General features: G+C 43.8%; 1 protein-coding gene across 2 annotated transcripts; it reads left to right on the top strand.

Moving 5' to 3' along the window:
• Positions 1–478: 478 nt before the first annotated feature.
• On the top strand, positions 479–19,484 carry LOC126457373 (bile salt-activated lipase-like). Of its 2 annotated transcripts, none has more exons than XM_050093638.1 (4): positions 479–596; positions 2,590–2,722; positions 17,817–17,946; positions 19,086–19,484. In XM_050093638.1, exons 2-4 carry the CDS (start codon positions 2,602–2,604, stop codon positions 19,237–19,239), a joined length of 405 nt encoding a protein of 134 aa, XP_049949595.1. In that variant the 5' UTR covers positions 479–596; positions 2,590–2,601; the 3' UTR covers positions 19,240–19,484. The 2 variants fall into 2 exon arrangements, with proteins under 2 accessions (XP_049949595.1, XP_049949585.1); XM_050093628.1 differs by having other exon boundaries at positions 565–600.
• Positions 19,485–20,415: the final 931 nt, after the last annotated feature.

The raw sequence follows: 20,415 nt of genomic DNA, 5'->3' as shown, positions 1-20,415 counted from the left end.
GAGACCGGCAGGCCGACAACAACGCGCATACGAGAACATGAGCGTAACATGCGTGGGCCGGCCGAGGTGGCCGTGCGGTTCTAGGCGCTACAGTCTGGAACCGCAAGACCGCAACGGTCGCAGGTTCGAATCCTGCCTCGGGCATGGATGTGTGTGATGTCCTTAGGTTAGTTAGGTTTAAGTAGTTCTAAGTTCTAGGGGACTGATGACGTTAGAAGTTAAGTCCCATAGTGCTCAGAGCCATTTGAACAACTTTTGTTACATGCGTGTGAGGCAGCACAGCAAATCTGCAGTGGCCGAACGCTGGCAAGGCTGCGGCAAGGAAATCAAATTTAACGAAACCCGGTTACTGGCCAAGCAGCCGACATCGACGAATCGCAATATCAGAGAAGCCACAGAGCTAATAAAACCCCATTAGAACATGAACAGAGAGGCTTGCCCGATTCTGGTTTCCGGCCCGGCCAACAGTCCGCACAAACAGCATGTGACGCGAGCACTACCGAAGAGTTACTGCCGCCGCGCGACCTGCGTCCAGCGGGAGGGAAAACAGGAGCCCAAGCCTCATTCGCCGATGAGAACCGATCACAGCAAACAATGCAAGTTAGCAACAGACTACAGCAGATCCCCACTCGTTCCACGGTAGCAATCCATAATAGTAAAGTTTCCTCTCCTTCCGCGTCAAGTGACCAATCATAACAAAAAAATGGCTTTGAGCACTATGGGACTTAACTTCTGAGGTCATCAGTCCTCTAGAACTTATAACTACATAAACCTAACTAGCCTAAGGACGTCACACACATCCATGCCCGAGGCAGGATTCGAACCTGCGACCGTAGCGGTCGCGCGGTTCCAGACTGTAGCGCCTAGAACCGCACGGCCACTCCGGCCGGCCCAATCATAACACCGGCATTTTACAATTATGACGTAACGTCACGCTCAGTGAGCAACAATGACAAAATATAAGCGATTCGACACTGCTAAAGCTCATCAGCCGCTGTAACTGTGGCCGAAACATTGGTTTCTCCCGTATAGTTTTTACGTTATGGCGCGATACGATACTCAGAAAACTTTTATGTCAACTGACTCTGGCCACAGAAGCCTATGCAATTATATAGAACTACCAGATGTTTTAAATACGTGAGAGATGTAGAAAACGTGCTGGTCGGGGCAACAGTCGAATACCCTCCGTATCGAGATAGGTTAGGACAGCATGGGCAACATGCGGTCTTGCATTATCTTGTTGAAAGATTACGCCACAGAGATCTAGAAGACAGTGCACAGCCACAGACCTTAATGCACCTGAAATCTAGCGCATGCTGGGTATATTACCTGGTAAGCGAACGAACGAGAAGCGATCGTGTCCTGCACCCAGTGGTGCCCCATGAAATTCCGCCAGGTGGTGGATTCGTACGGCAGTTACGAATGAAATATGGCATCGTTCGTTCTCCTTGGAGAGTTCAAGCATGGATAAGTCCACAGTGATGCTTTATGCAGAACCGGGACTGATCTAAAAACACGACTTGGTGCTACTCCTGTATCCAGCACAGGACATTCCAATTCGGAAGTCGTTAAGGAATTCAATATTCCGAGATCCACAGCGTCATGAGTGTGCCAAGAATATGGCCGGCAGCCTTAACTTAATTACCGAGAGCAGCGGCGTTTGCGTGGAGTTGTCAGCGCTAACAGACAAGCAACACTGCGTGAAATAACCGCAGAAATCTGTCTGGAACGTACGAGGAACGTATCCGTCAGGGCAGTGCGGTGAAAAGCGAAATTTGGCGTTAGTGGGGCGTAGCTGCAGTTGACCGACGTGATTGCCTTTGCTAACAGAACGACAGTGCCTCTAGTGCGTCTCCTGGGCTCGTAACATCTTGCACCGGCAACACTTTAGCAATTATGGACGCTTATAGTCGCAGCATGGCTCAATATTTCTGCAGGGGGCTTCTATCAACTTGTCGAGTCCATGCCAAGTCGAGTTGCTGCAAGAGGAAGTCCGACAAGATATTAGGAGCTATCCAGTGTCTTTTGTCACCTCAGTTTATAACAAACAGAGGTGAATTCCATACAGTGGAATAACAACTGTACCTATTTAATTGTACTTTGCAGTACAAAATTACCAGCCTAGTACACACTTTTATCTTCGGCTGAAGTATGAAGAAGACACGATACGTATGTCGCATACTTAAATCAGAGATATTAGAGAAAGGCAGGCTTTCATTTCGATTCCGTACTAATGTAGCTTTATGTTCTCATACATCATTCCCACTTTTTCTTGAGAAAGTATGTCGCGCAGAGGCATGAACTGTCATCCCAAATATAAGTTACCATGAGGTGAGGGAGAAGTTGTCTCACACAGAATAACCACACACACAGCGATAGAAAATGTTTTGTGTTATAGTGTAATATGTTCAACAATTGTACCTGCCCGTTAGATCACAGATTTTGTTGTTGACTGGAAAATAAACGTTACTGGCCTCATGTTACCGACTTCTGCTGACTGAGAACTAGGGAGCGGTGGACCCTAAAAGTAATGCTTGTACTGTGTGTCAGATTGAGTGTACTTATGTACTTTGTTTACGATGTTTGCAGTTTACGAGCGACATGGTTTTTGGCGAAGGGATTGATCTCGTGGTCCAGAGGATGGCACAACATGGCACTCAGCCTGTCTATTATTACCGATTCTCTTACGTTGGTCCTCTCACAGCTTATCCTGGATATGATGGTAGGTAACATATTACTTTTATTAGTGTTACAGAATTATTCTTTTCATAAAAATTAAAAATGACTCGAGCAAAAATGGGGATAACAAATCGGGAAAGAACATCAGGCCCATTAATGCTAGTGTAGGCAGTGCTACAAATACATCTCAGCTGACAAGCGGAAATGGTCGCAGCTGCGACATGAATTTTGTCTCCTTTAGCATAGACCCCATGTACTATATTCTCTATGACATTATTATAGTGGGCGTCACGAACATGCCGTTCCCTTTGGTAAGTGTTGTTACTACATTAGATTCATGTTAACACGTATCACATGCACCATAAATTTTATGATGCGGAATTATATACACAAACTATGGGGAACTTGTGACTTGTGCTTTGTACCGAGTATCCACAGAGGCAGAAATGACTCGTAGCGATACTAATTGTTTTGTGTTATACCATGATACGTTCAACAACTTCACATACATAAACTTGTTTAGTCAATTACAAACCCATAAATGGGCACATGTGTATACATGCCCATTTACAGGTTTGTAATTGATTGATTATTTATATTCAAAAATACCTCCAAAGTATAGAAGGAATTGTTGAGCATAAATTACTTCAATACACATTTGATAACGCTTCTGCTACTATCTAACAGACATTTACGAGTAATAGGCAGATTAGCAACGAATTTTATAGTTGAATATTGGCGCGCCTTTCTATTCTAACTTTATATTCTTTAGCAGGAAGTGCACATCATTTGTCCTTCTACTATTGTATTGGTGAAAATCTCTGTTACTCTGAAACTGCATTGGATTGTTGACACGACATTTAATGAGACAGTATATGTACTGCAATGCTGTGGTTAATATTCCTAATTGTTTAGTAACATGTACTTGTAATTAATTTGAATACCTCTTGCTTATGTGTGGAGTCAACACAGAATATTATCTCGTAGTACATCTGTGAACGAATGAAAATATCTTAACTCAATTAATTTAATGTCCCCAAAGTTGACCATTATTCCTATGACGGAAGTAGCTGAAACTAAACCTTTCAGAAGGTTTGGTACACGGTTTTTCCAATTTCAGTTTTCATTAATAGGGCACCTGAAGTCTCAGAACTTTCTGTCCTATTTATTATTTTTCGTTGATAAACTACATTCATATAAGGTAGAGTATTTTTTGACAGAACAAGACTGAGTCAACTGTTTTCTGTAAATTTTTAAGATGGTTCATTTGTGCAAAACCAGTTGATAACTTGCGCAAAAATATTAAGTACAACTTTCCTGCGGATGCTCCTTTGATCAGCTTCACAATAATGCTTGTATATCTAGTAAAGTACTAATTTAACATAGAGCAAGTACAGTAATGGGCCCATGCTCGAACTCTGTGGTACGCCCATTGTCATTTCTCCCCATAAAAATGGTTTAGTGTCCTTATTTGTATTACTCAAACAACCTGATGCAACTTTTAACCTCCTGTTTCTTAAGCAGGAACTAAACTAGGTATTTGCAGAATCATGTGTCCAATAAAAACTTATGGTCTGGAATAAAATATAATGATTGACACAAACAAATGCATTTGATAAGCCACAGAAGATCTGAACCGGTGATATTTACCGTTTAAAATTGTTTTATTGCGTGCTCAGTGAAAATACATACCGCTTCCTCGGTAGAGCAGCACTTTTGAATTCTCAACTTTGCTTCACTTAGTATCTCACGAGGCAACCTGTAGACGATGAGTGAGCGCTGCCCACTGTTAATATGTTGTCTGCTGTGTTCGCCAGTAGATGTGGCACACAGTCAAACACATAGAGGCCTCAACTCGGCAAGACCAGCGTACAGTGTGTCACAACATAGTTATGGTCACACGTCACAGAGGGCACACATAACGCCTATATTTTGCTTCAGGAATAAGTTTTTCAAATAGTCCTCTACATCCGCCATAGATATGCTTTGAAGTCACAGAGGGCGCCTATAACAGGGTCTGTATTGTGCTTCCGCCTGACGTCACGCAAATAGTTCGCAAATAAACATTCATCCACCAGTCGCGGATTTAAGGGGACGTACAGCTCCCTTGTAAGTCAGTTTCTGTATAATCTGACAGTGTCACTGCATCCGCCGAGTGTCAGAGTGTGTGTCTCAACAGATAGTGCCAAGACTTACAAACTGGTTTGCGCTTTATTTTTTCCCATAATTATGGGGAGCCATTCGACTAACTGCGACAGTTGCTAGTATGTAGTACTTTGGCTAATTATAGATAGCAGGACATCACTAGAAGTATAATCCTTGCACAGTACAGCCCATTGCCCAATGGCTGACATCATATCAGTGGACGACATGGAGAGCGATTATCAAGGAAAAAGTTGGATGCCGTGGTTTGTGTGGAAGGTGCGTGTAAACACTACGGATATTCACAGACGTTTGGTGACAGTGTGTGGAGAACGTGCACTGTCCCGAAAAGTGCTCTTACAGCACTACAATGCTCGTCCCCATATGAGTAGGAAAACCATGGCTGCCGTCGCTGAAATGGGATTCCAGGCACTGACACATGCACCGTAGTCTTCTTCTGATCAGCAGCTATTCGGGGCTGTGGAGAAACCTCTGCACATGTATCCTGTCGCAGAATTCCAGGAACAGTGAGCATATAACCTGCTGTGGTTGTGACAGGGTCCAAGAAAGTGGTTCGAGAATGACTAATAAATATTAAAGGGCCCAAATCGAGAATACCTGGAACCGCATTTCAACGATGGCAGCCGTGGTTTTCCGACTTTTTTGGGGGCTAGCGTTGTCCTGTTCCAAGAGAACTTTTTGTGACGGTGCACGCTTTCCACATACTGCCACCAATGATCTGTGAATATCGGCTGGATTTACACCCTCCTTCCACAATCCGTCATCCGGCGCTGTCCTTCATGATCGCACTCCATGCTGTCTATGACAGCAGTTGGGAAACGGGCTGTACAGTGTAAGGGTTACACTTCAAGCGATATCCAGCCACCTACTGTTTGACCAAAGCACTACTACGTACTTGCATCTCTGGCTGTGAGTCAAATGGCGCTCCATGAATGACGTATCAATGTGGAACACATCTCGTACTATCACCGCGAGCAGGGCCAGATTGGACATACTATATTGGCTTAGTTAGTCATTCTTCAGTGGAATCGGAAATTAGGCCAGTGTTCAAAGTTGTATTTGTGGTAATTATAACTTTTTATCACGCCTTATCATCCCCATTATCAATCTAAAGATAAGTACTTGTAAATAATCTTTAATAAATTAAATGTATCTTAATCTGTGTTGCCTTAAATTTCTGTTCATACCTAATTATCCTTGTGACGAGACTGCGTGCTTAAACCTAGTAACTATTTTCTGCGCGCCGGCCGCTGTCACCGAGCGGTTCTAGGCGCTTCAGTCTGGAACCACGCTGCTGCTCCGGTCGCAGGTTCGAATCCTGCCTCGGGCATGGATGTGTGTGATGTCCTTAGGTTAGTTAGGTTTAAGTAATTCTAAGTCTAGGGGACTGATCCCCCCATGAACCATGGACCTTGCCGTTGGTGGGGAGGCTTGCGTGCCTCAGCGATACAGGTAGCCGTACCGTAGGTACAACCACAACGGAGGGGTATCTGTTGACAGGCCAGACAAACGTGTGGTTCCTGAAGAGGGGCAGCAGCCTGGATGATTGACTGATCTGGCCTTGTAACACTAACCAAAACAGCCTTGCTGTGCTGGTACTGCGAACGGCTGGAAGCAAGGGGAAACTACGACCGTAATTTGTCCCGAGGGCATGCAGCTTTACTGTATGGTTAAATGATGATGGCGTCCTCTTGGGTAAAACATTCCGGAGGTAAAATAGTTCCCCATTCGGATCTCCGGGAGGGGACTACTCAGGAGGATGTCGTTATCAGGAGAAAGAAAACTGGCGTTCTACGGATCGGAGCGTAGAATGTCAGATCCCTTAATTGGGCAGGTAGGTTAGAAAGTTTAAAAAGGGAAATGTATAAGTTAAAGTTAGATATAGAGGGAATTCGTGAAGTTCGGTGGCAAGAGGAACAAGACTTCTGGTCAGGTGACTACAGCGTTATAAACACAAAATCAAATAGGGGTAATGCAGGAGTAGGTTTAATAATGAATAGGAAAATAGGAATGCGGGTAAGCTACTACAAACAGCATAGTGAACGCATTATTGTAGCCAAGATAGATACGAAGCCCACGCCTACCAAAGTAGTACAAGTTTATATGCCTACTAGCTCTGCAGATGACGAAGAAATTGAAGAAATGTATAATGAAATAAAAGAAATTATTCAGATAGTGAAGGGGATGAAAATTTAATATTCATGCGTGACTGGAATTCATCAGTAGGAAAAGGGAGAGAAGGAAACATAGTAGGTGAATATGGATTGGGGGTAAGAAACGAAAGAGGAAGCCGCCTGGTGGAATTTTGCACAGAGCACAACCTAATCATAGCTAACACCTGGTTCAAGAATCATAAAAGAAGATTGTATACATGGAAGAAGCCTGGAGATACTAGAAGGTATCAGATAGATTATATAATGGTAAGACAGAGATTTAGGAACCAGATTTTAAATTGTAAGAGATTTCCAGGGGCAGATGTGGACTCTGACCACAATCTATTGGTTATGAACTGTAGATTAAAACTGAAGAAACTGCAAAAAGGTGGGAATTTAAGGAGATGGGACTTGGATAACTGACTAAACCAGAGGTTGTACAGAGTTTCAGGGAGAGCATAAGGGAACAATTGGCAAGAATGGGGAAGGAAATACAGTAGAAGGAGAATGAGTAGCTTTGAGGGATGAAGTGGTGAAGGCAGCAGAGGATCAAGTAGGTAAAAAGACGAGGTCTAATAGAAATCCTTGGGTAACAGAAGAAATATTGAATTTAATTGATGAAAGGAGAAAATATAAAAATGCAGTAAATGACACAGGCAAAAAGGAATACAAACGTCTCAAAAATGAGATCGACAGGAAGTGCAAAATGGCTAAGCAGGCATGTCTAGAGGAGAAATGTAAGGATGTACAGGCTTATCTCACTAGGGGTAAGATAGATACTGCCTACAGGAAAATTAAAGAGACTTTTGGAGAAAAGAGAACCACTTGTATGAATATCAAGAGCTCAGATGGAAACCCAGTTCTAAGCAAAGAAGGGAAAGCAGAAAGGTGGGAGGAGTATATAGAGGGTCTATACAAGGGCGATGTACTTGACGACAATATTATGGAAATGGAAGAGGATGTAGATGAAGATGAAATGGGAGATATGATACTGCATGAAGAGTTTGACAGAGCACTGAAAGACCTGAGTCGCAACAAGACTCCGGGAGTAGACAACATTCCATTAGAACTACTGACAGCCTTGGGAGAGCCAGTCCTGACAAAACTCTACCATCTGGTGAGCAAGACGTATCAGACAGGAGAAATACCCACAGACTTCACGAAGAATATAATAATTCCAATCCCAAAGGAAGCAGGTGTTGACAGATGTGAAAATTACCGAACTATCAGTTTAATAAGTCACGGATGCAAAATACTAACTCGAATTCTTTACAGACGAATGGAAAAACTGGTAGAAGCCGACCTCGGGGAAGATCAGTTTGGATTCCGTAGAAATATCGGAACACGTGAGGCAATACAGACCCTACGACTTATCTTAGAAGCCAGATTAAGGAAAGGCAAACCTACGTTCTTCGCATTTGTAGACCTAGAGAAGCTATTGACAATGTTGACTTGAATACTCTCTTTCAAATTATGAAGGTGGCAGGGGTAAAATACAGGGAGCGAAAAGCTATTTACAATTTGTACAGAAACCAGATGGCAGTTATAAGAGTCGACGGCCGTGAAAGGGAAGCAGTGGTTGGGAAGGGAGTGAGACAGGGTTGTAGCCTGTCCCCGATGTTATTCAATCTGTATATTGAGCAAGCAGTAAAGGAAACAAAAGAAAAATTCGGAGTAGGTATTAAAATCCATGGAGAAGAAATAAAAACTTTGAGGTTCGCCGATGACATTGTAATTCTGTCAGAGACAACAAAGGACTTGGAAGAGCAGTTGAACGGAATGGGTAGTTTCTTGAATGGAGGATATAAGATGAACATCAACAAAAGCAAAATAAGGATAATGGAATGTAGTCGAATTAAGTGGGGTGATGCTGAGGGAATTAGATTAGGAAATGAGACACTTAAAGTAGTAAAGGAGTTGTGCTATTTGGGGAGCAAAATAACTGATGATGGTCGAAGTAGAGAGGATATACTCGTAAAATGTAGACTGGCAATGGCAAGTTAAGCATTTCTGTAGAAGAGAAATTTATTAACATCGAGTATTGGTTTAAGTGTCAGGAAGTCGTTTCTGAAAATATTTGTATGGAGTGTAGCCATATATCGAAGTGTAACATGGACGATAAATAGTTTGGACCAGAAGAGAATAGAAGCTTTCGAAATGTGGTGCTACAGAAGAATGCTGAAGATGAGATGGGTAGATCACATAACTAATGAGGAAGTACTGAATAGGATTGGGGAGAAGAGAAGTTTGTGGCACAACTTGACTAGAAGAAGGGATCGGTTGGTAGGACATGTTCTGAGGCACCAAGGGATCACCAGTTTAGTATTGGAGGGCAGTGTGGAGGGTAAAAATCTTAGAGGGAGACCAAGAGATGAATACGCTAAGCAGATTCAGAATGATGTAGGTTGCAGTAGGTACTGGGAGATGAAGAAGCTTGCACACGATAGAGTGGCATGGAGAGCTGCATCAAACCAGTCTCAGGACTGAAGACCACAACAATAACAACAGGGGACTGATGACCTCAGATTTTAAGTCCCATAGAGCTTAGAGTCATTTGTACCATTTATTTTCTATGCTAGAGGTGAGTTCCTGTCCCCTTCATGTTGAACACTATGTGTACATGGTAAGCACAACGTTCTCATAATGCCTATTTACCTTCTCGGGCTGGACAACAGAGGACTGAATTACTTTACGCATACTACAACAGGCACTTTAGCCAACACATATACCGAACTTCATATCACGAACACGTGCCTTTTATAAGAGGCAATCAAAACTTTTCCATTCGATGGTCTCACTTATTCCTTGGCTACAAGTCGATGCTTCGTTCCCACATCAAAAATGGTTCAAATGGCTCTGAGCACTATGGGACTCAGGGACCGATGACCTCTGCAGTTTGGTCCCTTTAATCCTTAAACCAACCAACCAACCACTTTGGGACTCAACTGCTGTGGTCATCAGTCCCCTAGAACTTAGAACTAATTAAACCTAACTAACCTAAGGACATCACACACATCCATGCCCGAGGCAGGATTCGAACCTGCGACCGTAGCAGCAGCGCGGCTCCGGACTGGAGCGCCTAGAACCGCACGACCACCGCGGCCGGCTGTTCCCACATCAAGGTCGCGGTTGCACATACGCTGCAGCAACGGTCTTAAACGGGAAATTTTTGATCATCCCTTACGTGTTCCCACAGACTGAAACCTAATAGACGTAAATCTGGGGATCGTGGCGGCCACTCCACCAGATCTCTATGACTTAGTCTGTCTCCCAGGTGGAAACTGGAAAGAGGAGTGTTGAAAGAAAGTTGGAAATTTCTCATCTTCAGTTGGCAGCGATGGCGCCACATACGAATCTGACTTCAGATAACGGGGTACTGTTAGAATAGTCTGAATGCAGCGGAGTCCAGAAGTGTGAGAATCCCGTATTCCACAACAAACCACCACTTTCGATGTGCCATCTAATTCGATGGATGCTTCCAGTGAGGTGTGACATACGGCCAGTATCTGTGATTTTGTATATTTACGTATAGTTAAATAGAAATTAGCTTCATCCATAAACAGTACCGTACAGTGGGTATGACAGTTTTGGTCCAGCTTGAATGCCACCCTTACTGAAGACTGAATACCGATCTGCATCGTCCTCAGTAAGATGTAACACCTGCATTTTGTAAGGGTGTCATTAATGGACGACTATAATTCTGATTTTTCACAACTGGTGATTGATCGTATCTAATTATGATCATTACATGACATAGCTTAGTGTAGGCTAGGATGCTTTGCTGAGGAAGGATGTTGTGCAGCTGAAGACAGACCGACGATGGTTACAATGGCTTCTTTGTCGAGGCTTGTTTACAATCATTAGTTGATGGCGCAGTGAATCCCCTGTGCGGCGACCTGCTGACTGCGCGCCTCCGCTGCAGACGTCGCTCTTGCGTCGCCGTGCTCCCGGTGACGGTGTGTCCGGCGGCTGTTGCTGCGAGGACGTCAGGCTGTGCCACGCTCTAGAGCTCTGAGCACAGTGCTCTTCTGTCTGCACCCAGGCGAAGGTAGAGAGGGCTGGATCCTCTCGTCGTACTCCCGCGACGGCGGCCAACTGTGAGAGTGCTCGTGGGGCCCATATGCTCAGACGACAAACTGCGACTCGTGTCCCTGCTAAGGCAGAAGCGTCTGCGTCATCGGTGCGGCGAGGAGTAGCGCAGGTTCGATGGCACATTACTGCCCAGCTGTTCCATCATGACGAGTTAGTTCGTGCGTCTTTAAATACTGCTTCTCTGTGTTGATGTCACGGCAAAGTCAGCGTTAGTGGGTCGCGCAGAAGGTTCTGGACCGGGGCCAACGACCTGCGAGGGCTATTCGGAAAGTAAGGCCCGATCGGTCACGAGATGGATACCACACTGAAAATCAGAAATGTTATATGCAACAGCTCGCTACACCTTCCAGCTACCTCTCTACACAGTCGCCGCTCCGACTGAAGACATTTGTCCTAGCGTTGTACGAACTTTCCAAATACGCTCGTCATAGAAGGCAGCCACCGGTGTTTTCCACCACTTCTCTACGCTGATCTGCAGTTCGCTGTCTCTGCCAAAATGTTGTCTACATGGTTCAAATGGTTCAAATGGCTCTGAGCACTATGGGACTTAACGTCTGAGGTCATCAGTCACCTAGAACTACGTAAACCTAACTAACCTAAGGACATCACACACATCCGCGCGGCTCCAGACTGAAGCGCCTAGAACCGCTCGGCCACAACGGCCGGCGTTGTCTACATTGACAGCGGTTCATGTGCACAGAGATGAACATCAGACGGAGTCAAGTCGGGCTATATGGCGGGTGATCAAACACTTCCCATTGAAAACGCAATAGGAGCATCCTAATTGCCTCTATAATGTGCTACCGAGAACTGCCATGAAGAAGGAAATGCATGACAGATACATTATGTCGTGACATTGAACGACATCATGCGAAACTTGCAGCGAACACCCATACTTGGCGGGAGGCACTACCCTGAGGTGACAAAAGTCACGGGATACCTCCCAGTATACCGTGTCGACCACCTTTTGCCCGGCGCAATGCAACATCTTGACGTGGCATGGACTCAACAAGTCGGTGCAAGTCTCCTGCAGAAATATTGAGCCATGCCGCCTCACAGCCGTCCATTATTGCGAAAGTGTTGCCAGTGAAGGATTTTGTGCATGAATTGACGTCTCCAGTATTTCTAATAAAGGTTCGATGAGATTCATGTCGGGCGATCTGTGTGGCCAGATCATTCACTCGAACTATCCAGAATGTTCTTCAAACCCAGTGACATGGCTCACTATCCTTCTTAAAAATTCCATCGTTGTTTGGGAACATGAAATCCAAGAATGGGTGCAAATGGTCTTCAAGTAGCTGAACATAACGATTTCCAGTCAATTATCGGTTCAATTGGACCAGAGAACCCAGTCCATTCCATTTAAACCAGTATGGATCCGCCACCAGCTTGCACAGCGTGTTGTTGAAACTTGGGCCCGAGCTTCGAGGGGTCTGCACCACACTCTAACGCTACCGCCAACTCTTACCAATTGAAATCGGGATTCATCTGACCAGGTCATGCTTTTCCAGTCATCTAGGGTCTAGCCGATATAGTGACGAGCCCAGGAGAGAGGCTGCAGACGATGCCGAGCTGTTAGCAAAGGCACTCGCGACGGTCGTCTCCTGCTGTAACACATTAATGTCAAATTTTTCTGTACTGTCCTAACGAATACATTCGTCGTACATCACACACACTGATTTTTGCGGTTATTTCATGTAGTGTTGCTTGTTTAGTAGCATTGACAACTCTTATGCTAACGCCACTCCCCTCGGTCATTGACTGAAGACCGTCGGCCACTGCGTTGTCTGTGGTGAGAGGTAATGCCCGAAATGTCGTTTCTTGGCATACTTTTGACATGTGATTTGGAATACTGAATTTCGTTACGATTCCTGAAATGGAATGTCCCACGCATCTAGCTCCAACTACCATTCCGCACTAATAATCTGTCAAATCCTGTTGTGCTCACATAATCACGTCGGAAACCGTTTCACATGAATCACCTGACTCGCCAATGAACTTCCCTTTCATACCTTGTGTACTTCATACGAGGGTCGTTCGATAAGTAATGCCACACATTTATTTTCTCAGAACATACTTATTGTTAAGACTCATAATTTGGTGACAATATACATCAACATGTCTTGTCCATGTCTTATTTTTCTACGTAGTTTCCATTACGTTCTATGGCTGTACATTGTGGAAGAACATGTATTCCCTGCTGGTAGAAACTCTTGTCCTATAGGCGTAGTCATGTTTTCACTGCATGACTGACACTCTCGTCATCTTCAAAGTGTGTCGCCCATAGAGAATCTTTAAGTGACCCAAAAAGATGGAAGTCCGAGGGCGCCAGGTCTGGACTGTAGGGTGATTGAGGCAATGATGTCCGACCCAATTTGGTGATGTGTTCCTGGGTCCTCAGACTTGTGTGTGGGCGTGCATTAACGTGTTGGAGCAACATTTATGCTAGATTCTTGTCCTATCGAACACGTCGGAAACGGTTCTTGAGTTTATTCAGGGTCTTCACGTATGCCTCTGAGTTGATGGTTGACCCCCTTGCCATCACATCCACGAGAATGACGCCATCACAGTCCCAGAAGACTGTTACCATGATTTTTGTGGCAGAAAAATGGTGAATGGGGATGATGCCGCTCCATGGACTGGATGTAATGACCGTTCTTTGAATGTTATGGTCCGCTATGAACATTCGTAGATCCCATCGTGAGCACCTCTTTGAATATCCGAGAGTCTCGATCACTGCAGACGCACTTCCAATGCTGACCGACAACTGTAGAGCCAATTGTCGAGTTGTGATGCGCCGGTCGGCACGAATAATGGCATCCGCACGATTCAGCATGTGTGGAGCAGTGGCTGTGACAGGTCGTCCCGAGCGTGGCTGATCATGGAGCTATGTTTCTGCATTTCCTGAGGCTGTAACTTTCTTTACCCATCGCCAAGCTGCACTCCTATCAACTGCAGCATCGCCATACACTGCACACAAACGTTTATGGATGTTCACCACGCTTTCTTTTTCTGCACTCTAGAATTCAAGAAGAATACGCTGCTTGTAACGTGAGTCGTATGTAGACGCTATTTTGACGCTGTAACACGGCTCTGCCATCTGCCAGAACGATTCGAAACTTCACCGGCGCATAGAACTAACATCACATGTGAAGCACCATCAAGGACGTTTGCCTGTGCATATTAATGGCTTTTTAAAAGAAATGTGGGGCATTACTTATTGAACGACCTCCGTCCTACAGGCACCTGTATAACTCTATATGGCTGTTCCATTACTTTTGTCACATTATTGTATTGCCCTAGACATCTTTACGTGCTCACTATGTGCTCAGGACTGAAAAGAGTGACGTGAGGCGATCAACAGGCGGACTAGACACACTACCAAAAAAAGCTTCATCGGATTTCTACTGTCGTTTCCCGAGCTATCGGACCTTACTTCCCGAACAGCCCTTGTAGTTGTCGTAATCGGGCTGCACAGCCTCCCTGAAGGCTCACGCCACTAGTAATCTGCCCGCACAGAGGCAGATGCGGAGCTGCTGAATACGCAGTCCACTCCCCCGTGCCCGTCTTGTCTGTGACCTGATTCTACCCTGGCACTGAATTACAGGTTGCCGTCGGCTGCCAAGCGGTGTGGATGGAGATGTTCATGTCCTCACCGCGGCTTGGGCCTTGCGGTTGTTTACTTGACAGAGATATTCGCGCGTGCTACGATTAACTATAGAATGGCCAATTCTTACCATAAAACGACACTGAAGTTCACCTTTTCGAACGAATATGCGAGACCAAAAGCACTCGCCATTGAGCAATTCCTACGTGACGAAGTGAAGATCTCCGTGAAGACATGATCGAAATACACCTGTTCACCGTTAGTAGCTTGGTTTACGTCAAACTGACAAACGACGCAGCTTGTGACAAGATCTTGGGACGGACGAAAGATGGCATCAAATTCCGGCATTCGTGCGGCTACAACGGGCCAGTAATTGTTGAACATACCAGGCTAGGATTATACACGATCCGCATCTTCAAACTTCCCCCGACAGAAGACGTGATAGCGTCAGCGCGTCCTTATGGAACAGTACTCGGAAATGTAGCAGAGAAGTGGGCGCAGTTCACTACATATCCAGTTTTGAATGGAGTGCGGTCAGTTACGCATTGAGCTGTTTGTGTCTGCCCACTCGTCTAATATAGGGTGACTAGGATGCGGTTTTCTCGGATCGTTACACAACAATTCAAGCAAATCGTATTAATGGAGTTTATTACAATAAGTTAAATCGACATTATTTAACTTTGCGTATTCACAAAGGTGTGTAGTAAGCAATTGGCGACATGCAAATAATCAATGTCCTTCGGTATAGACAATTTTAATGCAAGCAGAGCAATTCAGTTCATAAGTCACTGCTGTAGCGTTTGTAGACGGCTCGTATTCCACTCCGGCTGCGGCTGGGCGGCGCGGCGCTTATATTCTCTTCGTGTAGATGCCGTTTCTTTCTTGGTGTCGTCCTAGTCAGCGTACTATTGGCTGACGTCGTCAAACAGCGCTCTCTGTTCTTCCGTTCTTGATCGTCGCGCCGGCAGTTGTCGTTACGACGGAACAGAGCTAAAGAAATATGTCTCATCCTACACCTTCATTGACGGTTGCCAGGCTACAGTCACATAGTCACCCCAGACCATAACTCCAGATGTAAGTCCAGTTTGTATAGCACGCAGACAGATTGGGTACAGGTCCTCAACTGGCCTCCTTCTGACCAACACACGGCTATCATTAGCACCGAGACAGAACCAGCTTTGCCGGCCATGGTGGCCGAGCGGTTCTAGGCACTTCAGTCCGGAACCGTGCGACTGCTACGGTCCCAGGTTCGAATCCTGCCTCGGGCATGGATGTGTGTGATGTCCTTAGATTAGTCAGGTTTAGGTAGTTCTAAGTTCTAGGGGACTGATGACCTCCGAAGTTAAGTCCCATAGTGCTCAGAGCCATTTGAACCAGATCCAGATTTCATCAGTTTAATAGTGCCCTGTATAACAAATTACTTGTTGCTGACAGATCAACAAAATGTCGTTAACGTGCAGTTATTAATAAAGTACACTGCATTTCAATGGTATAGCAATAAATGTACCATTGAAATGCAGTGTGTCAGCCAGTTGGTAATTGTTAGACAACAAACTCTGATATATTCCAGAAAAAAATAGAAGACTGAAATACGTAAGGGCACACTTCAGTAAAGAATTGCATGCTTTAAAAGGCTTCTGTTTAAGCACAGTTTAAAAAATAGATGACATTTAGTAATTCGCTTACTCAAAAGCCATTCTTTACATCACTGAAGCTTATTATAAACAAGAAATTCTTTGTTAATTATGAGTGAAACCGATGTAACTATAGAGCTTTTTCATCAAGAATGAAATCAAAATGCTCAAACAGAAGGCACGCACTCTTTTACCTGTAATAGAGTTACTCTTTTGTAAGTGGTTGACATATTATGAAATGGCAAAATAAGAACACTATTATCAGCTTTGCGTGACAAAGAAATTAGAAGTTTTTTGATAGACTAAAGAAACAGATACATATACTTCTGATTTTATCTCACTTTTAGGTTAACAGGCAGATGAGTAAGTACAAACATACCAGTACAATGTAGAATCATCAAATCTATATTAGTGTTCAGATGTCGGCCGTAAATAATATAATATTATTAATATTAATAATATTCACACCATATATAATAGATTATACAACATACTATAATTTATTCTTGGGTCATCAGTCTTCTGACTGGTTTGATGCGACCCGCCACGAATTCCTCTCCTGTGCCAACCTCTTCATCTCAGAGTAGCACTTGCAACATATGTCCTCTATTATTTGGTGGATGTATTCCAATCTCTGCCGTCCTCTACAGTTTTTACCCTCTACAGCTCCCTATAGTACCATGGAAGTTATTCCCTCATGTCTTAACAGGTGTCCTATCGTCCTGTCCCTTCTCCTTATCAGTGTTTTCCACACATTCCTTTCCTCTCCGATTCTGCGCAGAACCTTCTCATTCCTTACCTTATCAGTCCACTTAATTTTCAACATTCGCCTGTAGCACCACATCTCGAATGCTTCGATTTTCTTCTGTTCCGATTTTCCCATAGTCCATTTTTCACTACCATACAGTGCTGTACTCCAGACGCGCATTCTCAGAAATTTCTTCCTCTAATACGGCCTACGTTTGATACTAGTAGACTTCTCATGGCCGGAAATGCACTTTTTGCCACTGCTAGTCTGTTTTTGATGCCCTCCTTTCTCCGTCTGTTATTTATTATTTTACTGCCTAGGTAGCAGAATTCATTAACTTCAACTACTTCGTGACCATTAACTTTGATGTTAAATTTCTTGCAGGTCTCATCTGTGCAACATCTAATTACTTTAGTCTTTCTTCGATTTACTCTCAGTCCATACTCTGTACTTATTAGATTGTTCATTCCATTCAGCAGATCATGTAATTCTTCTTCACTTTCACTCCAGATAGCAATGCCATCCGCGACTCGTACATTGATATCCTTTCACCTTTAATTTTAATTCCACTCCTAAACCTTTCTTTTATTTCCATCATTGCTTCTTCGATGCACAAATTGAACAGTAGGGGCGAAAGACTACATCCCTGTCTTACATCCTTTACATAATGTACGTAATATTTATATCGATGGATTAAGAAAATTTGGAATATAAATTCACTTCGTTGATTTCATTGATAGGTGCCAATCACAGCAACGATATAAATTACATGTTCGTTGGAAGAGGCGCTGAGACACTGGAAGACGGATCTGAAGCCGCTCTTGTCAGAAGCAGACTCATTGCAATGTGGACAAACTTCGCTAAATACGGGTAAGAGCCCAGTTATGCTGCATGTCGCTTTATATTACACTTTGATACTGAACAAATCCAAGTATAGCACTGGCACTGCGTTTATCTAGTTAATAAATAGTTTTGTTTTACGGTTTCCCATGGAAACATGTACACACTTCGTGCTGATTGACAATATCTCTACTAAATATGGCTATTTAAATAAATAAGAGAGCAAATCTCAGTATAGTGCTCAATGCATTCCTATAGTTTGTAATATCTCTTTATATTCGATGAATTATTCAGATACAATTCTACCCTTGAATGCCGTTTACTAATTTTTTATCTTCATACTCGCGGAATCCATGCGGAAAGTAGCTCATACAATAGCTATGCCATGAACGCATAAGTATTCTATGTAGTACTCTCTCTGGTGGTTGTTAAAAAAAAAAGAAAGGGAGTTTCCGAGATTGTCTTCGTGCCGATTAGCCTGAGCTTGGTTTGGAAGAACTGTAATCTGATTATTGAGATTTATCACAGAAGATAATTGATACGAACTGTACGATTAAAAGGAAATATATATAGACTGCTTCTTCAAAAAAAAAAAAAAGGTGTGTATTTTAAATTTGAGAGTTAATGATATTTATCGATATATTGCGTAGTTGTTAATCAGAAGGGAACTTCCGAAAGACTGGATACGAACCTGCATTTAATAATCCCAGAGCTCCATTACTTCTTCGGAAAGTTAAACTTCATCAAAGCCAAATATCCGCTTGATATGTTGTTTCCCGACTGATTATACAACGCTCCCAAAATTACGAGGCATTTTATTTGTACAGATTAGCAGACTGCCGCAAAGCACGAGCCTGCAGAGAAGAAGAATCATCGCATGATTTCATTCTAACAAGTAAAATTTCAGAGTCATTTTGAGTGACTGAGCTATGACTGTGTTTCCTATCATGAATGATTGATTGCTCGAACGAATTCAGATCTACAGAATTACGTAGAATAGATAGGAGAAAAAAAATTACAAGTTCTTAAAAATGTAGTAAAAAATCTTACCAAGAAACACAAAAATGATATGAATTCTACTAAATACGCAAATCAAAATAACAGACAACAAAGTATTAATGAATTTTTCGGGTCTTATATGTTAATAACGGATTTATTGCTTGTTCCAGGAACCCAACACCTAATGTGGACTCTGTAGTTACTCAAAACTGGACTCGATACACCACAGAAGAGGCACCTTATTTGAACATCGATGCGAATTTAACTCTTCGGAACAAGTTAAAACAAAATGAATATGCATTTTGGCACAGTCTTTTGCCGTAGGCCTACAATGTGAAGCATTTAAAGTTGGAATTTCTTCCCTCTTGTTATCTACCAAATGACTGTCCACTTTCGTTTATCTACCCGTCACTCCGCCGAAATGCAGCTCACAGCCTTAACAACAGTTCCAGTGAATCGTACCCATTGACACAAAACATTAGTTTAATGTTTACGTAGAACTTCCTGAGAGTCTCTCTGTGCTGCTGCTCCATTCTAATTTTGATTTCATCAGCACACGCTGTGTTTTTCTCCCTGCTTCAATGAAACTTAACTATGAGCTCCAGTTGCAGAAGAAGGTTTTTGTTCATATATTAAATGTCAGTAAAATTATGTAAATGGAAAAATATATACTTTGTATTTAAATAATTGTTACTTGTGAGATATAAGATGACTATTAAAAAGTATGTAAGTGATTAGCATTGCAATTCCTTGTGACAAGTCTAGCCACCACCAGACTGCATTAGTGTTGTTCATTTTTATTTTTGTTACCAGGCCTGGTAGGATATATAAGGAACGTGAACAGCACAAATGCACCCGTCCCCCATGCAGATCCTCTACAACCTGATTCCTTTCCCCCATCTGCTCCTATTCCTCCAACATATCTGCATACTCTACACCTCCCGCTGCCTTGATCCCCCTTATCCCCTGGTTGTTCCTCTCCTCTCCAACCCCCACCCTCTGCCGCGCCTTCACTGTTGTGTCCCCCCTGCCCTCCATCTCTTCACCATTCATCTCCTTTCCCAAGGTGGCTTCCGTCAACTCACCCCCCCCCCCCCTGGATGATGCCCTCTCTCCCTCCATTTATCCCTCCTATCAACACTGATCCTCACCCCCATCCTTTCCTTTGTCCTTTTTCCGGGCTCCCTCTTCCCCTCCCCCCCCCCTTTATCCTGTTTTTGCCCTGCGTACCTTCTCTCTGCCTCCCTTCTCTCCCCCGAGTCCTTTTGCATTTCCTTCCTCTGCTTTCCCCATTCCCTCTTGCGTCTGCCCTGCTCCCCCCTACTGAGTCCTCTCCTTTCGTTAGTCCCCCCCCCCCCCCGCCTTTCGTTTTTTCTGTCCTCCCCCCCCCTTATTTTTCCCCTCATCTGCCCAGGTCCCAGTCCCCCCCCCCCTGCCCTTGCCTGTGGTGTGTCATCTTTGTGCCAACTTTTTAGTGTAGTGTTCCCAGTGATTGTTAAG

The sequence above is a fragment of the Schistocerca serialis genome, chromosome 1, assembly GCF_023864345.2.
Source record: "Schistocerca serialis cubense isolate TAMUIC-IGC-003099 chromosome 1, iqSchSeri2.2, whole genome shotgun sequence".
NCBI classification, from domain to species: domain Eukaryota; kingdom Metazoa; phylum Arthropoda; class Insecta; order Orthoptera; family Acrididae; genus Schistocerca; species Schistocerca serialis.
Note: the sequence above shows the minus strand (reverse complement) of the source record. Positions and strands in the feature narration are given on the sequence as shown.